The sequence below is a fragment of the Chrysemys picta genome, chromosome 7, assembly GCF_011386835.1.
Source record: "Chrysemys picta bellii isolate R12L10 chromosome 7, ASM1138683v2, whole genome shotgun sequence".
Taxonomy (NCBI): Eukaryota; Metazoa; Chordata; order Testudines; family Emydidae; genus Chrysemys; species Chrysemys picta.
Genome location: NC_088797.1, coordinates 1,268,399 through 1,282,627, shown reverse-complemented (window position 1 = coordinate 1,282,627; position 14,229 = coordinate 1,268,399). Strand labels below are relative to the sequence as shown.

At 49.1% G+C, this 14,229-nt stretch overlaps 1 protein-coding gene across 21 annotated transcripts in view; it reads right to left on the bottom strand.

Moving 5' to 3' along the window:
• The window catches only part of QRICH1 (glutamine rich 1), a 35,456-nt gene extending 25,294 nt beyond the window's left edge, over positions 1-10,162 (bottom strand). Inside the window, exons 1-5 of one of the 21 annotated variants that reach the window (XM_065552875.1) lie at positions 9,988-10,084; positions 8,447-8,639; positions 8,076-8,136; positions 5,755-6,268; positions 3,347-3,676 (exon numbers count right to left, since the gene is read on the bottom strand). In XM_065552875.1, coding sequence (XP_065408947.1) covers positions 3,347-3,655 — 309 coding nt within the window. In that variant the 5' untranslated portion in view covers positions 3,656-3,676; positions 5,755-6,268; positions 8,076-8,136; positions 8,447-8,639; positions 9,988-10,084. Of the gene's footprint in view, positions 1-3,346; positions 3,677-5,754; positions 6,269-7,356; positions 7,428-8,043; positions 8,137-8,446; positions 8,640-8,832; positions 9,420-9,987 lie in introns of those variants that run through there. The other 20 variants (XM_065552869.1, XM_065552877.1, XM_065552873.1 and 17 more) reach the window with 20 other exon arrangements.
• Between the last annotated feature and the right edge of the window lie 4,067 nt (positions 10,163-14,229).

The window sequence follows — 14,229 nt, the reverse complement described above, 5'->3', positions numbered from 1 at the left end:
AAGGCCTGAGACAACCTGCTACTCCAAGAGCTAAATCCTAACTACTAATATACTAGCATGTCTTGTAGAACTGTTCCGATGTTTGTGTACCCGTTATGCCAGCTATCCGTAGATGCAGAACCTAGGTCAGAGGCAAACCCAGGAAGAAGGGAGGACGACAGTTAAAGAATCACGCTTAATGAGCTGCTAACTCTTTACAGCTTCTCCAGAACCAAAGGAACCTTCAACATCCTTAACTGTCACCAAACCGACTTAATCTGAACGGAGATCCTGAGGGAGGACCCCAGTAACGGGATACTGAAGCTATTCCTACTTTGCTTTCCTATCCCCATTGCCCCCCACTCCCTCCAATAATAAATCTTCAATATTTTATCCTTCCGACAGCCCTACATTGTAGCAAGCCACTCCCTGCTAGTGTAACCAACACCACTCCTTAAGTGATCCAGTAGGAGTTGCTAGAGAGCAATGCCTGGCCCATACTTCAGAGCATTCCCAAACCTCTCTACTCCTGAGGGCATTCTGTGCCATTAAAAAATTCTGCACACAATATTTTAAAATTCTGAAAATTGCGTGTGTCAAATGTGGAGGCTCTAGCATGGCATTGGGGAGCACAGGCCACTGGCTGCACAGAGGTGGGAGATCACAGATCTCGCAAGCGGGGTCTGGGGGGGCTCAGTGGGGGCATCCAAATGAAGCTGGTTGGGCCTGGATCAGGATGGCTTGTTGGGGTGGTCCAGGTACAATGGGGCTCATCCGGGGGGGGGGGGTGTTCTGGGCGGATGCGGGAGCAGATCCCTATACAGAGATCCCTCCCTCCTGCAGCTGAGGAGCAATAGGTGCAGGAAGCAGGGGAGGGGGGAGGGAAAAGTTTGCAGAGCTTCCTACAGCCGGGGGAGAAATTTGGGGGTGGGTGGGTGGGTTCCAAGCTGTCAGCGTATGACTTTCTGGGTAAAGCTGCCAAAGGAATCCCAAGAGCTATGCTGTTTGGCCCACTGTGTTCTGAACGGCCCTCGTGTCACTCAGAGGGAACTGGTTAAGACAACATCTGAGGAGGAGAAAAAGGAACCAAGAGTGACTCCACATAGCATGAGTAGGCTTAGCACTGATGGTTTCAAATGTTGACATTCCCTCCACCAGAGCCTTCAAAAAGTGTTGACTATTGGTGCTTTGGCCAGGGTGAACCAGTGGGCACCCCTCTGTATGTATCTGGGTCAGTTGGACCATTCATAAGACAATCCTACCCTTCTTGGGACTATCAAGATCTTGGAAAGCCATTTCCATGGTGTCTGGTTAGTCTCAACAGGATCCTTGCTGGAGCCCCTCCTTCCTTCCATACTGTATCAGTGGTTTCCAAAAGACAAGAGGGGTTTCCTTGACCCCAGCTTCAGGCCCTGAAAATATCCTGTAGGGAACCCTGGAAAGGGTTTCAAGGATTCCCTACAGGATATCATTACAAGAGAATGGCCCCTTTTAGCCTGGGATTTGCATTGAGGTTTTGCACAGGGGCCATGCCAGGGGGGTCTATTTTAGGAAAGGTCTCCTCCACTCACAGGCTAATCAGTCGTTTGCAGGGACAAAGTCCACTGCATAGTCCTTGTGACCCAGGAACCTCTTGATGCCAACTGACAGAGGGCACCAAGGGGATGCATGAGGTTTTACAGGGATCCTCCGGGTCACTTATAGGCATAATAATTCACCAGAGTGGGGCATGTAAGGTCTCTATCGAGAACCAGTAGTCATTGTGAAACGCATATACAGGTAATATTCAAGAAGTTATATTTCTGTGCTGAAAATTATGTTCTTAAGATATGCAAGTTAAGGCAAGTCACCAAATGGTGATACATTTTCTCCTGTCAGGTAGGAGGGAAGAGATGCTCATCTCTCTGGCTGGTCATCGGCCACCGGACAATATGCATATCTATAATCTGAGTCGAATACTACTTGATTCGGTAAAGACAACTAGAAAGCAGCACACGGGAAAAAACATTAGCATGGGGGGATCCTGTTTACAAGTAAAGACAATGGATTGTTGGGGGTATACCTTTGGGTGCAAAAAGACACCCTTCATCCTTCACTGAGAAGAGAGGAATTATCAGCATGTTCTTTCTTATGAAATGAGGGTCACAACCAACCTGGCTGGAAAACACTGCAAAGACCAGGTAAGCTAATTCATTAGACAAGACAGTATCTGCTTAACTAAATCTAGGCTCTAGAAGGCATATCATGATTTTATTCTACATGTAACCATGTGTTTCAAATACTTTGACTTGCTACTTCTTGAATCTCTATACAGTACTTCATTAAACAAACTTTCACTTTATACAGATCTGAGTGCTTTGACAATGAAACTGGTAAGCTAGCGTCTAGTGTTTCTTTGGGAGCAGTGGGTCTGTGAATTCAGTGAGTGACTGGTGCATCAGGGGTTTGTCACTCCAGAGGGATGCTTGGAAAGCTCAAGGGTTGGAGTGTGCCTATTGCTAGCCTGTGGAGAGGGAGTAGAGACTGAACAGGTCTGGAGGGGAGTGCTGGTTTACCCTGTGGCTTGTTGGGGAGCTGATCCCTGGCAGGCACAGACAAGGCTTCCTCGTGCTAAGGGCAGGGGCTAGCAAGGTGCCTCACAACCCTAGATACCCCAGGAAAGCATCAGAGTTCTCCTCAGGCTTTCAGAGAAGTCCTTGCAGATATCACAACCTGGGTTTGAGGGGCCATTCCCAAGGCACAAAACACTTTTCAAGCCCATAAGAAACAGAAAATAGCAGGGCAAGGAGAATGCCTCTCACTTTTGTTAGATGGATCTTACCAGCTTGGGCAAGGTACAAGGTGACCCAAAACCAGCAAAACTTCAAAACAGCCCAAGAACTACAACAATTAAGCCAAAATTATCAGGTGTATCCTACACCTATCTGAACTATTCTATGAAAAGAACAGAAAAATGAGAGGTTGGTTCCATGACTATTCCAGCAAGCAAAGAGAAACGAATAGGCCACTAGAGGGGACGGGGTATTTCTAGCCACTTCCTATGAAATGTAGGGTTTGAGGGAGTTGCACACACACCAAAACTGCCAACTATTTCTCAGAAAGTTTACACCACCTCATTGCTAGGTATGGAACTCCTCCAATAGTGGGGCTCTGCAGAAGTAATGCCATGAGACATTATCTACCAAACTTCTCATAGGAAAAAAATAATTCTGATACATGGAAAGCTAGGTGTCCACAGACTAGTGTTCAAATTATTCCTACTTTTTAAAATTCTGACCTGCATGTTGCACATCCCAAATGTAGACACCTGTACCTCTGACTTACAAGTTAATGCATACATTCGAAATGATAATTCAAAGATGTTTACCTGGACCTGTTGTGGCTGCTGAACCTGTATCTGTTGCTCTTGCTGGGTTTGCTGCTGGACACTGGTTGTAACAGGACAGGCAAGCTCAAGCAAAGATCCGGCCACCTCTGTGCTGTCCGTGTAAATGCAGTTTCCACCTTGTTGATATACCATGGTGGTGGTGGCTGTCTGCTGGAACTCCTGGAGAGCTTCAGGCCCCTTGGAAGCAAGAGAGTCGAGAAACTCCTTCATCCTGTGCTGAGGGATTGTTCGTGCTTTCACACGGATGTATTCTTCAAAGGAAATGGTGTTCTCCAGAGAATTATTCATATTGCAAGGTCCTTAGGATTCCTTAACAAAGGAGAAAGTTAAGACTCTTGTTTCACAACTTTCATAGTCATACGGTACAAGGGTACACATGAAGCCAATGGAGAACATCTTACACACACTGGATTTCTGCGTGACAAACACAGCTAGCCGGAAGCCTTAAGAGACAAATGCTGTAGTTTTACATGCCATTTTATGCAGCTAAGCATTTCTTTAATTAATCCCTTGTTAAGAGTCACAACTGGACACTGCTATCCACCCTTCAGGCTTACTTGCCCTGTATAAAGAGTTCTCTCCAGAGTGTTGTCTCCTGCTGATGCCGTATAGTAATGCACTCAGTCTCAGGTCAGACCAGTGCTGAATAGGCTAAATTAACCCTTATTGAATTGTATGTGTTCATTTACAACATGGAATACTATATATAGTATCAAGAACATTTGAGAAGCTATTGCCTAAGGGATTGGTTTATAGCTACAGAAGTGACAGAACCAAGTATCATAACCCATTAGGCAACAAAATAACACTCTGTGGTAACTAATGGGAAGGAGGAGATAGGGAAGTATGAAGTGATAGTATCTCCACATTTACACTGGGATTAGGACTGGGATTATTCTCTCTTTGCTGAGCAGAATTTTCAGACTTCTTTAAAAAGGACAGGGGACAGAATGCTGGAATCCAAAGATTCCATTAAATGGGCCTGGTGCACCTGGAAAGAAGCAGTGAGGTCTTGAAAAAGTGGGTAACAGTAGGCCTGACACTCCTATTAGCAAATATTAGGAGGGAAAAAAATCAACATGAAGCAGGGTATAGTAGGAAGGACATACATGTAAGGTGAAGAAAGGAAAACAGAGCAAAAGAAACCAACAAGCTCAGGGAGAAAGTAAGAGCACAGAGAAAAAAACAAAATGAGGAATCACCCAAGAACAAGATTAACATCTGGGGTATTATCTCACAGATACTGTTTGAATTGCTGACCTATCTTGTTTAAATACAAGTAGTATTCCTATTTCACTATCACCTTTTCTGTGAGTGTATTCTTGTTTCTATGGCAGTAATAACTTGTGGTGAAGGGTAAATACATTTAGATGGTAACCTTACCACTACTGATGTGGTCATGAAATGCTGTGTGGAGATATGGGGTTGCAGGCACAATTACAGGGATAGGGAACTTTTGATGACTGGGCCTAATTATGTACACAGAAGATGACACAGGGACACATACAGATAACACTATATATACACACACACACATTATGGTGATTGGGACTACAGAAATAATAGATGAGAAAAAAGAACCTGTACTACATTTCAGCACTGTGATTTGGTCACAAGAGACTGACTACATTTGTTCAACAAGGTGGCCCAAAGTGTTATTTCTAAAGCAGTGGGCAAGCAAAAGGAGGTTTAGTAATAGGCTGTCAACATTAAGTGCAACAGAGTTCTAGCAATGGGAGCTGGATCAGACCCTAAATCGTTTCTCATTGTTGGTCTGAATCCCACTCAGATCTGGTCAGGCAGCACCACACTCATGACACTACATGCAGGAGGGACTCAGATACAAGTCACTACTAGCATATGGGTCAGGCTTGCAGTCAAAGAGGTATGGATCTCAAAGGCAGAGAATGTGTGTGAGGCAATTCTTGCAAAAAGAACTTATGGGACCTTACAAATAAGTGACAAGTGTCTGCAATGGATTCCTGTGGAAAAATCTACGCAATTATAGTGAACTCAACTATACTGTTGTGCTTACACAAATAAAAAGTACAAGCTTACATTATTCACTTATTTAAGAGAAGGATGTTAATACAGAATAGCTGCATTTGCCACCGTACTTTGGCCACAATGTTTTATAACCCAGCATGCAGAAGCTTCCATACAAATATCTGATAAATCGGGGGGGAGGGAGGGGAGAGAAGAGAAAAGAGGGGGAGATTAAAAGAAATAAAAATCTGTCTTTCACTGAAGTTACACTTGGACAAGCTTTCTAACCAGCTCTACATGTGACACACAACTAATGAAGCTATTCATGTCACTACTGACTCAGTGACAAGTTTCCCCAGAAGCCACCAAGAACACACTCCAAACATCTTTAAACTGTTTACCTTCTCTCAGGAAGAACACATTTGACACCATCAAATGTGATGGGATATTAAAAGTTACTATAGAGAACTTTTTCCAGAGGGTCTGGCTAGAGAACCTTGTCCGCATGCTCATGGTTCAGCTGATCACCATATTTGGGGTCGGGAAGGAATTTTCCTCCAGGGTAGATTGGCAGAGGCCCTGGAGGTTTTTCGCCTTCCTCTGCAGCATGGGGCAGGGGTCGCTTGCTGGAGGATTCTCAGCGATTTGAAGTCTTTAAATCATGATTTGGGGACTTCAACAGTTGAGTCAAGGGAGAGAATTCTTCTAGGAGTGGGTGGGTCAGCTTTTGTGGCCCGCATCATGCGGGAGGTCAGACTAGATGATCATAATGGTCCCTTCTGACCTTAGAGTCTATGAGTCTATCTACACCCATGCTGAAACCAACAGAAACCCTGGCCTTGCGAATATGTTTTCAGTGCTGCAGTAGACCACCAGGCCTTCATCAACAAATTCTGAAATGAGTATTAAACCTCACTGAAAGAAAACAGAAACCCAGGATGATACTTTGAAGTAGAGAATTGTTACGTTTTCCGTGTGTGTGTGTGTGTGTGTGTGTGTGTGTGTGTGTGTGTGTGTGTGTTTGGTTCGAATTTAAGCCTACCGAAGTTTGCAGATATTTGGCCTGAGTACCTTGACTAAGATTTTCAGACATGAATAGTGACTTTGGGTGCCCAATTTGAGATGCATTAAACGGGCCTAACTGTCAGAAGGCAGGTGCTCAGCAATTTTGAGAGACTCCTCTCAAATGTCTCAAGGTTGGCACCCAAAAACCACCCCCCCCCAAAAAAAATCTCTAGTTACTTGTGAAAAATCTTGATCCTCGTGCTGGAAGCTGTTTTCACATATACAGCTGACTGCTCTGTGGCAGAGCTTAAAAACCAAAAGCAAAAAAAACCCACAGCCCAGAAATCTAGATCTATTAGGTACAGGCAGATAAAAAATAAGGAGGGACCCACCACTACTGAGGTCTAGGGGCTTGAGAACCAAGGTGCCATCCATTACTTCCAACAGCTGAGGAAGTAGAACAAGTGCTGGGATTCTTACTTACTGTCCCTTGACCTGACTCAGGTGTTCAATCTCTCAATTAGCTTCTGACTAGTAGTCAGCTGAAATCAGAAGCCCACTTTTACTTCCACTACAGTCAACTGCAAGGAAGTTTCCTTTTCCTCTCCCTCCCAATCCCAGAGCCTCCTGACAGCTGTTCTACTAAGTTCTTACACTGCATTTATCACTGTGGTATCTAAGCACCTTCGGAGTATTATCTAATATACATATTATCCAGAGTGCATAGCATTAGTCATGGACCAGGATCCCCTTATGTTAGGCACTGTACAAACAGAACAAAGATGGTCCTTGCACCAAAGAGTAGGGGAGTCTCTGCTATTCTACCTCTCCCAATGTTCTGAGAGATTGGGAAAGAGGCAGACTGGAATCTCAAGTGCTCCATTCCTAGTCTCCCTTTTTATTTATATAGAGAAATTAAAAACAAGTCTCAGTTTTTCTAAGCAGCAGACGAGCTAAACTGACCTAACCAAATTCTTGTCAATTTCAAGGCTACCTACAGAAATATGGAACTGCAGTAGTTAAACTGATCAGGATCTTGTTAGTTTCACTCTTCTTCCCCTTGGCAAAACTATGAGCAATAGCAGAGGTATTAGTGCTGGTTGTAGATTCAGGAAGGTAACATGTATTGAAGCCTTCTTTTTCCATTGTAATGAGCAGAAGTTTAAAAAACAGAGTACAAAAAGGACTAAGCCCCCCCCCCCTCCCCCCTCCCCGACCACCTAACATACCACCTCCCTCAGGCATATTTATTACTCAGCATCAACAAATAGATTTTTGTACAGGTTTCCAAGCACACACTTAATATTCTCTTTATGGAAAGTTAGTATTGCATTCAACAGCAAAAAAATTTTATACTACAACGTACGCAAATTTATAATGGCAGGCAGGCAAACACCTTTACCATTAGCTATTAAAATATCAGGATGGATCAGTTTATGCACTCAGTTTATCCATTATATATAGTCCATTTCAAAATGAAGTGAATACTCATCACTGCTAAAACTTGGCAGAACGCATTTTTTAACTGTTCAGCAAAGGTTGCTGCTTGGATACATGGATATAATTCCTCCCTTTTCAGCTTAATTGCATTTTCCACTAAATAGGATCTGGAAAATAGTTCAAGTTCATGAGCATAAGTGGTTAGTTCATAAAACTTAGACTAAAGATACTGAAAATGTACACACAGATTTGCAGCAGGTGGACTATCTGGACTCACCAGTCACCATGTTGCAGGTATTTCTGCTGCACTTGTCCTGAGCTCTTAGACTTGTAACATTCTGGAGAAGACAGAACAAAGAAGCCCTTTCTATCCCCAGTTTTTTTTTTTTTTTTTTTTTTTTTTTTTAGTTAAATTGTATTTTAAAAAGAGAGACTTAAGAAAATTAAAAACACAAAATGAATATAATCATAATACTACACCCTTAATAGATAGTCCCTAACTAATTATTACAAGACATGCCCAATTCCTAACCAGTTTATTTTACTTCCAGATCTTAAGAACATGTATTAAAACAAACAGATCTCCATGTACATCTTTTGTACAGTTCAGAAGGTTCTTCTGAGACAGAGATCTGTGCTGGAACTTACATAACACTTGTCAATGGACACTGGAGTTACTGAAACTTAGAACAAGGCAGCAGTGGGGGAAAAAATATTGCCATAAGGTCCAGAAGCCTTTTCTTGCTCCTTTCTCCTCACAAGTGTTCAAGGTAGAATAGAGTAACTAGGCAGAGCTGGGGACCAGTGGTCCAATTAAGGCTCTCTGAGGAGATAACAAAAACTAACAAAAAAAAAAAAAGGTCAGTGTTAAAGGGGAAGAAGGCTAAACTCCATACACATGTTAAATGGTGGGTTACACCTCAAGATTTTTTAAAACCCTCTTAATTTAGCTAAGTAAAATACCTGCTTCTCTTGCTGCAGCTAACAAACAAAACTGTAAACAGACTTGACTAGTACTTTACTTAACCACTCACCCACTTTACAAAATATACTAAGGTTTTGTGCAATGCAGCAAAACTTTCTTAAGAGACCACTCAAGAGCCTGACACATCAGGTGCTTACTGGAGATGTTTTCCAATAAATGAGCAGCAAGATTGTACTCAATTTGCAGAGGTCTCCTAGGACAGGAGACTGCTTAGTAAGGTTGATCTCGTGAACAGTTTTCACTGCAAATAAGCAACTTTTAAGCAACTACGACCTTTGCTTTGTCTCTAAAATAGAGATTTCTGGACAGAGGAGCCTTAGCGCTTTTACAAGGCTCTGAATATACAAGGCCTGGTCTGAAGATCTACTGTACATCTCCGCTTGAAGTTCCTTAAAAGCGAGAGCTGGCCCAGTTGCACGGTAGCAGTTCCTGGTGTGGATACACAACTTCCAGGCCAAAGCAGCCCCGGGGTCAGCCAGAGCTCCGGACAAGTGACCAGGCCCAGGCCCGGGGCAAGATGCTGGGACAGCCAGAGCAGGACATGACAGCCCCTCACGCAGCACCTCTAGCCCCTCGCGGAGCCGTGACCAGACGCCTCGGCCAGGCTCGGCGGCGCTCCCGGGGTCCGGCCGGCCCGGGGGGGGTCCTGCGCAGCGGCCCAGCAGAGACACGCCGCGGCGGCAGCAGGCCCCGCACCAGCCGCCCGCCCCCGGGACGGGACGGGACACTCCCGCGCCCGGCCGCAGCCTGCCCGGGCCGGGGAGCCCCCCCCCCAGCCGCAGGGAGACGAGCGCGCCCCCGCCGCCGGGAGCGAGCGGCCCCGTGCGCGTGGCCGGGAGCAACAGCGGCGCAGGAAGGGGCCGCCCCGCGGCTGGGAGGGGGGAGGGGGGAAGGACACGGGGACGCGCCCGGGGCGAAGAGAGGGCGGGGACGCGCCCCTCCTCTCACGGGAGGCCAACGGGCCTCGCGCGGGCCCACGGGGCCTCGGTTCGCTGCGCGCTCCCGGCAGCGCCACACAACAAACGGGCCCGCGCCGGACTCCTCGGGCGCGCGCCTCCCCGTCGGGGCCGCGCCGCCCCCGGAACCGCCGCCGCCTCCCCCCGCGTGAGGGGAGGCCCCGCCCGGCCCAGCCGCCACAGCCCGTCTCCCCCGGCCCGGCAAAGCCCGCTCCGCCGCAGCTCGGCCCGGGCCGGCCCCGCCTCACCCTGGCCCCGCCGCCGCCTCGCTCCGCCACCGCCTCGGCCCGACTCTTTTCCCCTCACAGCTCCCTGGGCGCCATCTTACATTCAACCCCCCGCAGCCAATCAGCGCTCAGCCCCGGCCTCGCGAGAGCGCGGCCGCCAAGCCCCGCGAGAGCTCCGCGCCCGGAGCCGCCCCGCGCCTTAAAGGGGCCGTGCGCCGGGGCTGGGCTCTTGGCAGCGGGTGGGGGCGATGGGCTTTGCTCTGCCTGCTGATAGCGCCCGTGGGCCCCTTGGCCCCGCCCAGCGTGGGGCAGAATCCAGAGCCCCCCCTCACCGCAATGGGGCTGGGGGCCCCTTCCAGGCTTTGGCCAGGCCCCGCGCACGGCGCTGCACAGCCCCTGCACCCGCATGTGACACAGCCCGGTCATTAACCACCCTGCCCTAGAGAAAGCACTGGCCCAGGCCCCCGAGACAAGGCCAACAGTGGGCAGGTGGCTGCGAGCTCAGCCCGTCCCCCGCCACCCCCCAGCTCCGGTTCCCGTGAACGCTTTTAACCCAATGTTCACAGAGAGCTTTAAAAGGGGAGACCCTGAACGTGTGGCTCGGCCGAGCGAAAGGCAGGCGGGGGAAGGGAATGTCATTTCTTACCCAGAACAGAAGGCTGCCTGTGGTTTAGTTTCTTGCTCTTGGGATCAGACTGGTCTCAGCGTACATGGGATGCTCAGTAGTAACTAAATGTTTAGTTCTGCTTGCCAGCCCCGGGGCGGCAGAAGGGCCTAGATGACCTTTTGAGGCCCCTTCCAGCCCTGCATGTCTATGGCCTTGGCTACACTGGCGCTGTACAGCGTTGCAACTTGCTGTGCTCAGGGGTGTGAAAACGCCCCTCTCACAGCGCTGGTGGCGCGACTACACTCGCGCTTAATTGCCAAGTGTAGCCAAGGCCTATGATTTAACACCACCTCCCCACACCCTTCATGGCAGACAAGACAGATATGTGAGAAATGCAGACTGAAAGTTGACTTTTCCCCCATAAAGTCAAGTGACATCCTGTCCTTTTAAGATTAAGTCAAGCATGTAGGACGATGAAAGAAGAATTACAAACAAATAATAGGCCCCCAACTACAGAGGCAGTCTCCTGTGCCCTCACAGATCTGACAACAGGAGCAGGGCCCAATGTGATGCAGTCCAGGAGTGACAGGTTTCAGACTGGTAGCCGTGTTAGTCTGTATCCGCAAAAAGAACAGGAGTCCTTGGGGCACCTTAGAGACTAACACATTTATTTGAGCATAAGCTTTTGTGGTCTAAAAAGGGCAATACAGAGGTCTTCTGGCAGCAGTTTTTTATTTCAGTAAAAGAAAATGCCCTGTGAAAGTTTTGACAATTAGGAGAGTAGCTGTGAATGGAATTCAGAGAGGAAGAAGGAAAAGTGCTGACCACTATGGATGGAGCTGGCTAAACAGCTCCATGGAAGAGGACAGAGGCAGGAGATACTGGGTTCCATTGGCAGGAGAGAAAGAGCAGCTCTGGCTGCACTCAGGCAAAGGGAATAAGATCAGGAGCTGTCGAAATACAAGATGAATGGGGTTTTTGGAAGCCACAGTTCTATTACCAGTTGAAGCAGCCATGATATTAGCAAGGCTTAGAGATAACATCCACACCTGCTGGAGAGAAATGCAAGACTGCTCTGTCTAGAATATTCACAGCTGAGCAGTGGAAGGATACATGGATTTCACAATCACTGTCAATAATGGAAACAAAACACTGACAGGCCAAATCAAATCGCCTGGGGCAGAAGAATGCATCAGAGAAGCTTCCGGCCTTTCCAAAAGCAAACATTGCTTCACAGCCCTTCGGAATGCTGCTTTGGAGGAGAGCGTTGTGTGGTTTGTATGATTGGGAAGCGACTTTGTCATGCCCTCTCCTCTCACTGCTGAGCTCTTCCCCCCTCAGGATAAACTCTAGTGTTACAGAACAGGAGCAACTTCCATCACACACCCCAGGCACTGCAGTGGGGTTGGGAAGGGCTTGTCCCCCCAGCAGCTAAGCCAGGAGGTGCTCCACCTAGCAGGTATTATCTTTAGTGGGTCCAGAGTTGTGAGGGGGACATGCAGCTGCCTGAAAACTGTCCCTGTCTCCCAGGCATCTCCTGTTGGAGCCCTGCAGTTAGCATGCTCTCCCTTTGCTTCTGGGCTTTGGGAGCAGTACCCTGGGCTCTGCAAGGCAGCACTAGGCCTGACCATTCACAATGCAATGAGTTAGACAGGGTCTGCGTGGACAGAATGTGGAAGGACAATCACAAAGAGGGATTTGATTGGTCCAAGTATCTTAACTCCCTTCCCTGCTACAAGGCAGCCAGGCTGGGTGAGTGGAAAGCAAATGGTTAATTGCTTCATTAAAACACATGGCAACATCCCACACACGAGGGAGTTTAAAGACTAGCAAGTGAGACTGGGTAACCCAGAGATGAAGAGAAACACAGGGCTAATTCAGCCCTTGAGTAACTCCTTTAACTGAATGGAGTTACACCAGGGATTACACTGGCCCACTGTTTAGCATCTGTTCAGTGGTTTCCATTGGCGGTGACCTGCTAACACCTTCCTGCGCTTTGTTACAGCGCGGCTCCAGGGAGCTCAGCACAGCTGTTGTGGCCTAGAGCAGGCCAGGAAGAGTGAATTTGGCTGTGGGTACTTCTGCCTTGGGTTAGAGAACTGAGTTGTGCAGGGCCCTGTGCAAATCCAGACTCTCCTTATCAAGGAGCAGAAGCCCTAAGGGATTCTCACCGGCAGCCCACAGCGATGAAGTCTCCTTACAGCCGAGCTATAGGCCAGCAGAGCAATTTCTGCCCCAGTGTCAGCCTGGGAGTTGCACACACACACAGCAGCCCTGGGTACGGCTGTGCAGAGCAGAGCATTTAACTTACCCCCCAGCACAGCCGACCCGAGAGTCAGAGGACAGACGTTGAGCTGGCAAAAGGAAATGGAGCGGCAGGCCCTGCCTATGGCATCTACCCCATCCACACGAGAGGATCTTCCAGCAGTCAGTCGCTAAGTACAGGACCCGGAGGCTACCAGGGGAGAATGAGCCTCCCCTCCCCATGTAGGCCCTGTGCTCACTTTCACGCCCGCACAGACCCAGTGGGGAAAGCGAGGGCTAATTGTAAACAGCTGGGCCCAGGCGCTAGTTCTGGGCAGTGAGAGCCCAGGGAGTCACCTCCCGGTTGCAGCAGGCGCATTCACTCCATCTGCCCAGGCTCAGGAAGATGTTAGCGACGCCGTGGCAGGGAGATGCCCACAGCAGCCTTGGAGCTTTGTGCCACTCTGGACCTGTGCAGACGCTATCGAAGGTCCTTCTATGGCCTCATCGCCGTGGTACCTGGGTACCTCCTGCTCCAACGCACCGAACCTCACGCCCCCGGGGGAGGTCAGGCTGGGCATCATCCCCACTGACAGATGGGACTGAAGCCCAGAGCCTTCCATTGGCTTAAAGAAAAACTTCCCGGCCTCAAGGATGTGGGCCTAAGCTGCTTTCCCAGCCACGCAAGGCCTTGGGTAGAGCCGGGAACTAAACCGAAAGGTCAGTCCTAGGCGAGTGCCCGGACCCGGAGCCATCCTTCTCCAGAGCAGTGCCTGGCAGCCTGTTCTCTTTGTTCCTTCCCCCAGGATCTCTCCTGCCACTGGAAGTGGGGCACTTACTCCCTCTCTGCGGCGGGCCCAGCCTGCCACCGCTGCTGGCTGTGGTGCCACCGGGTGACCCGGGGTGAGGGCGCCCAGAAGAGCTGAGCAGGGCAGAGGCTGTTAGGAGATGGGGGGCTTGATAAGGCACATCCTGCTCCGGCCAGTGCAGCCCTGCTGGGTGCAGGGCCAGGGCTGCTGGAGGGTCCCCCCACACCAGCTGGGGCCCAGGCTGCTCCCTACCTCTCCTCACCCCACCCCCGTTACCCACGGGCAGGGCCCTGGGGCTGGGATCCTTGGAATGCACCGAGCCTGAGCCGGGCTCCCCTAGGGTGACCAGATGTCCCGATTTTATAGGGACAGTCCCGATTTTTGGGTCTTTTTCTTATATAGGCTCCTATTACCCCCACTCCCTGTCCCGATTTTTCACATTTGCTGTCTGGTCACCCTAGGCTCCCCTTCCCCAGGGCTGCCGACGGTGTGTTGTAAGTGTTAACTGTCCTGAGCCCTGCCCCCGTTAGCATCATCCACTCCCTTAGAACCATGGCCCGACCTGGAGATCCCACCGCGGCCTCTGGAAACTGACCCAGCGTT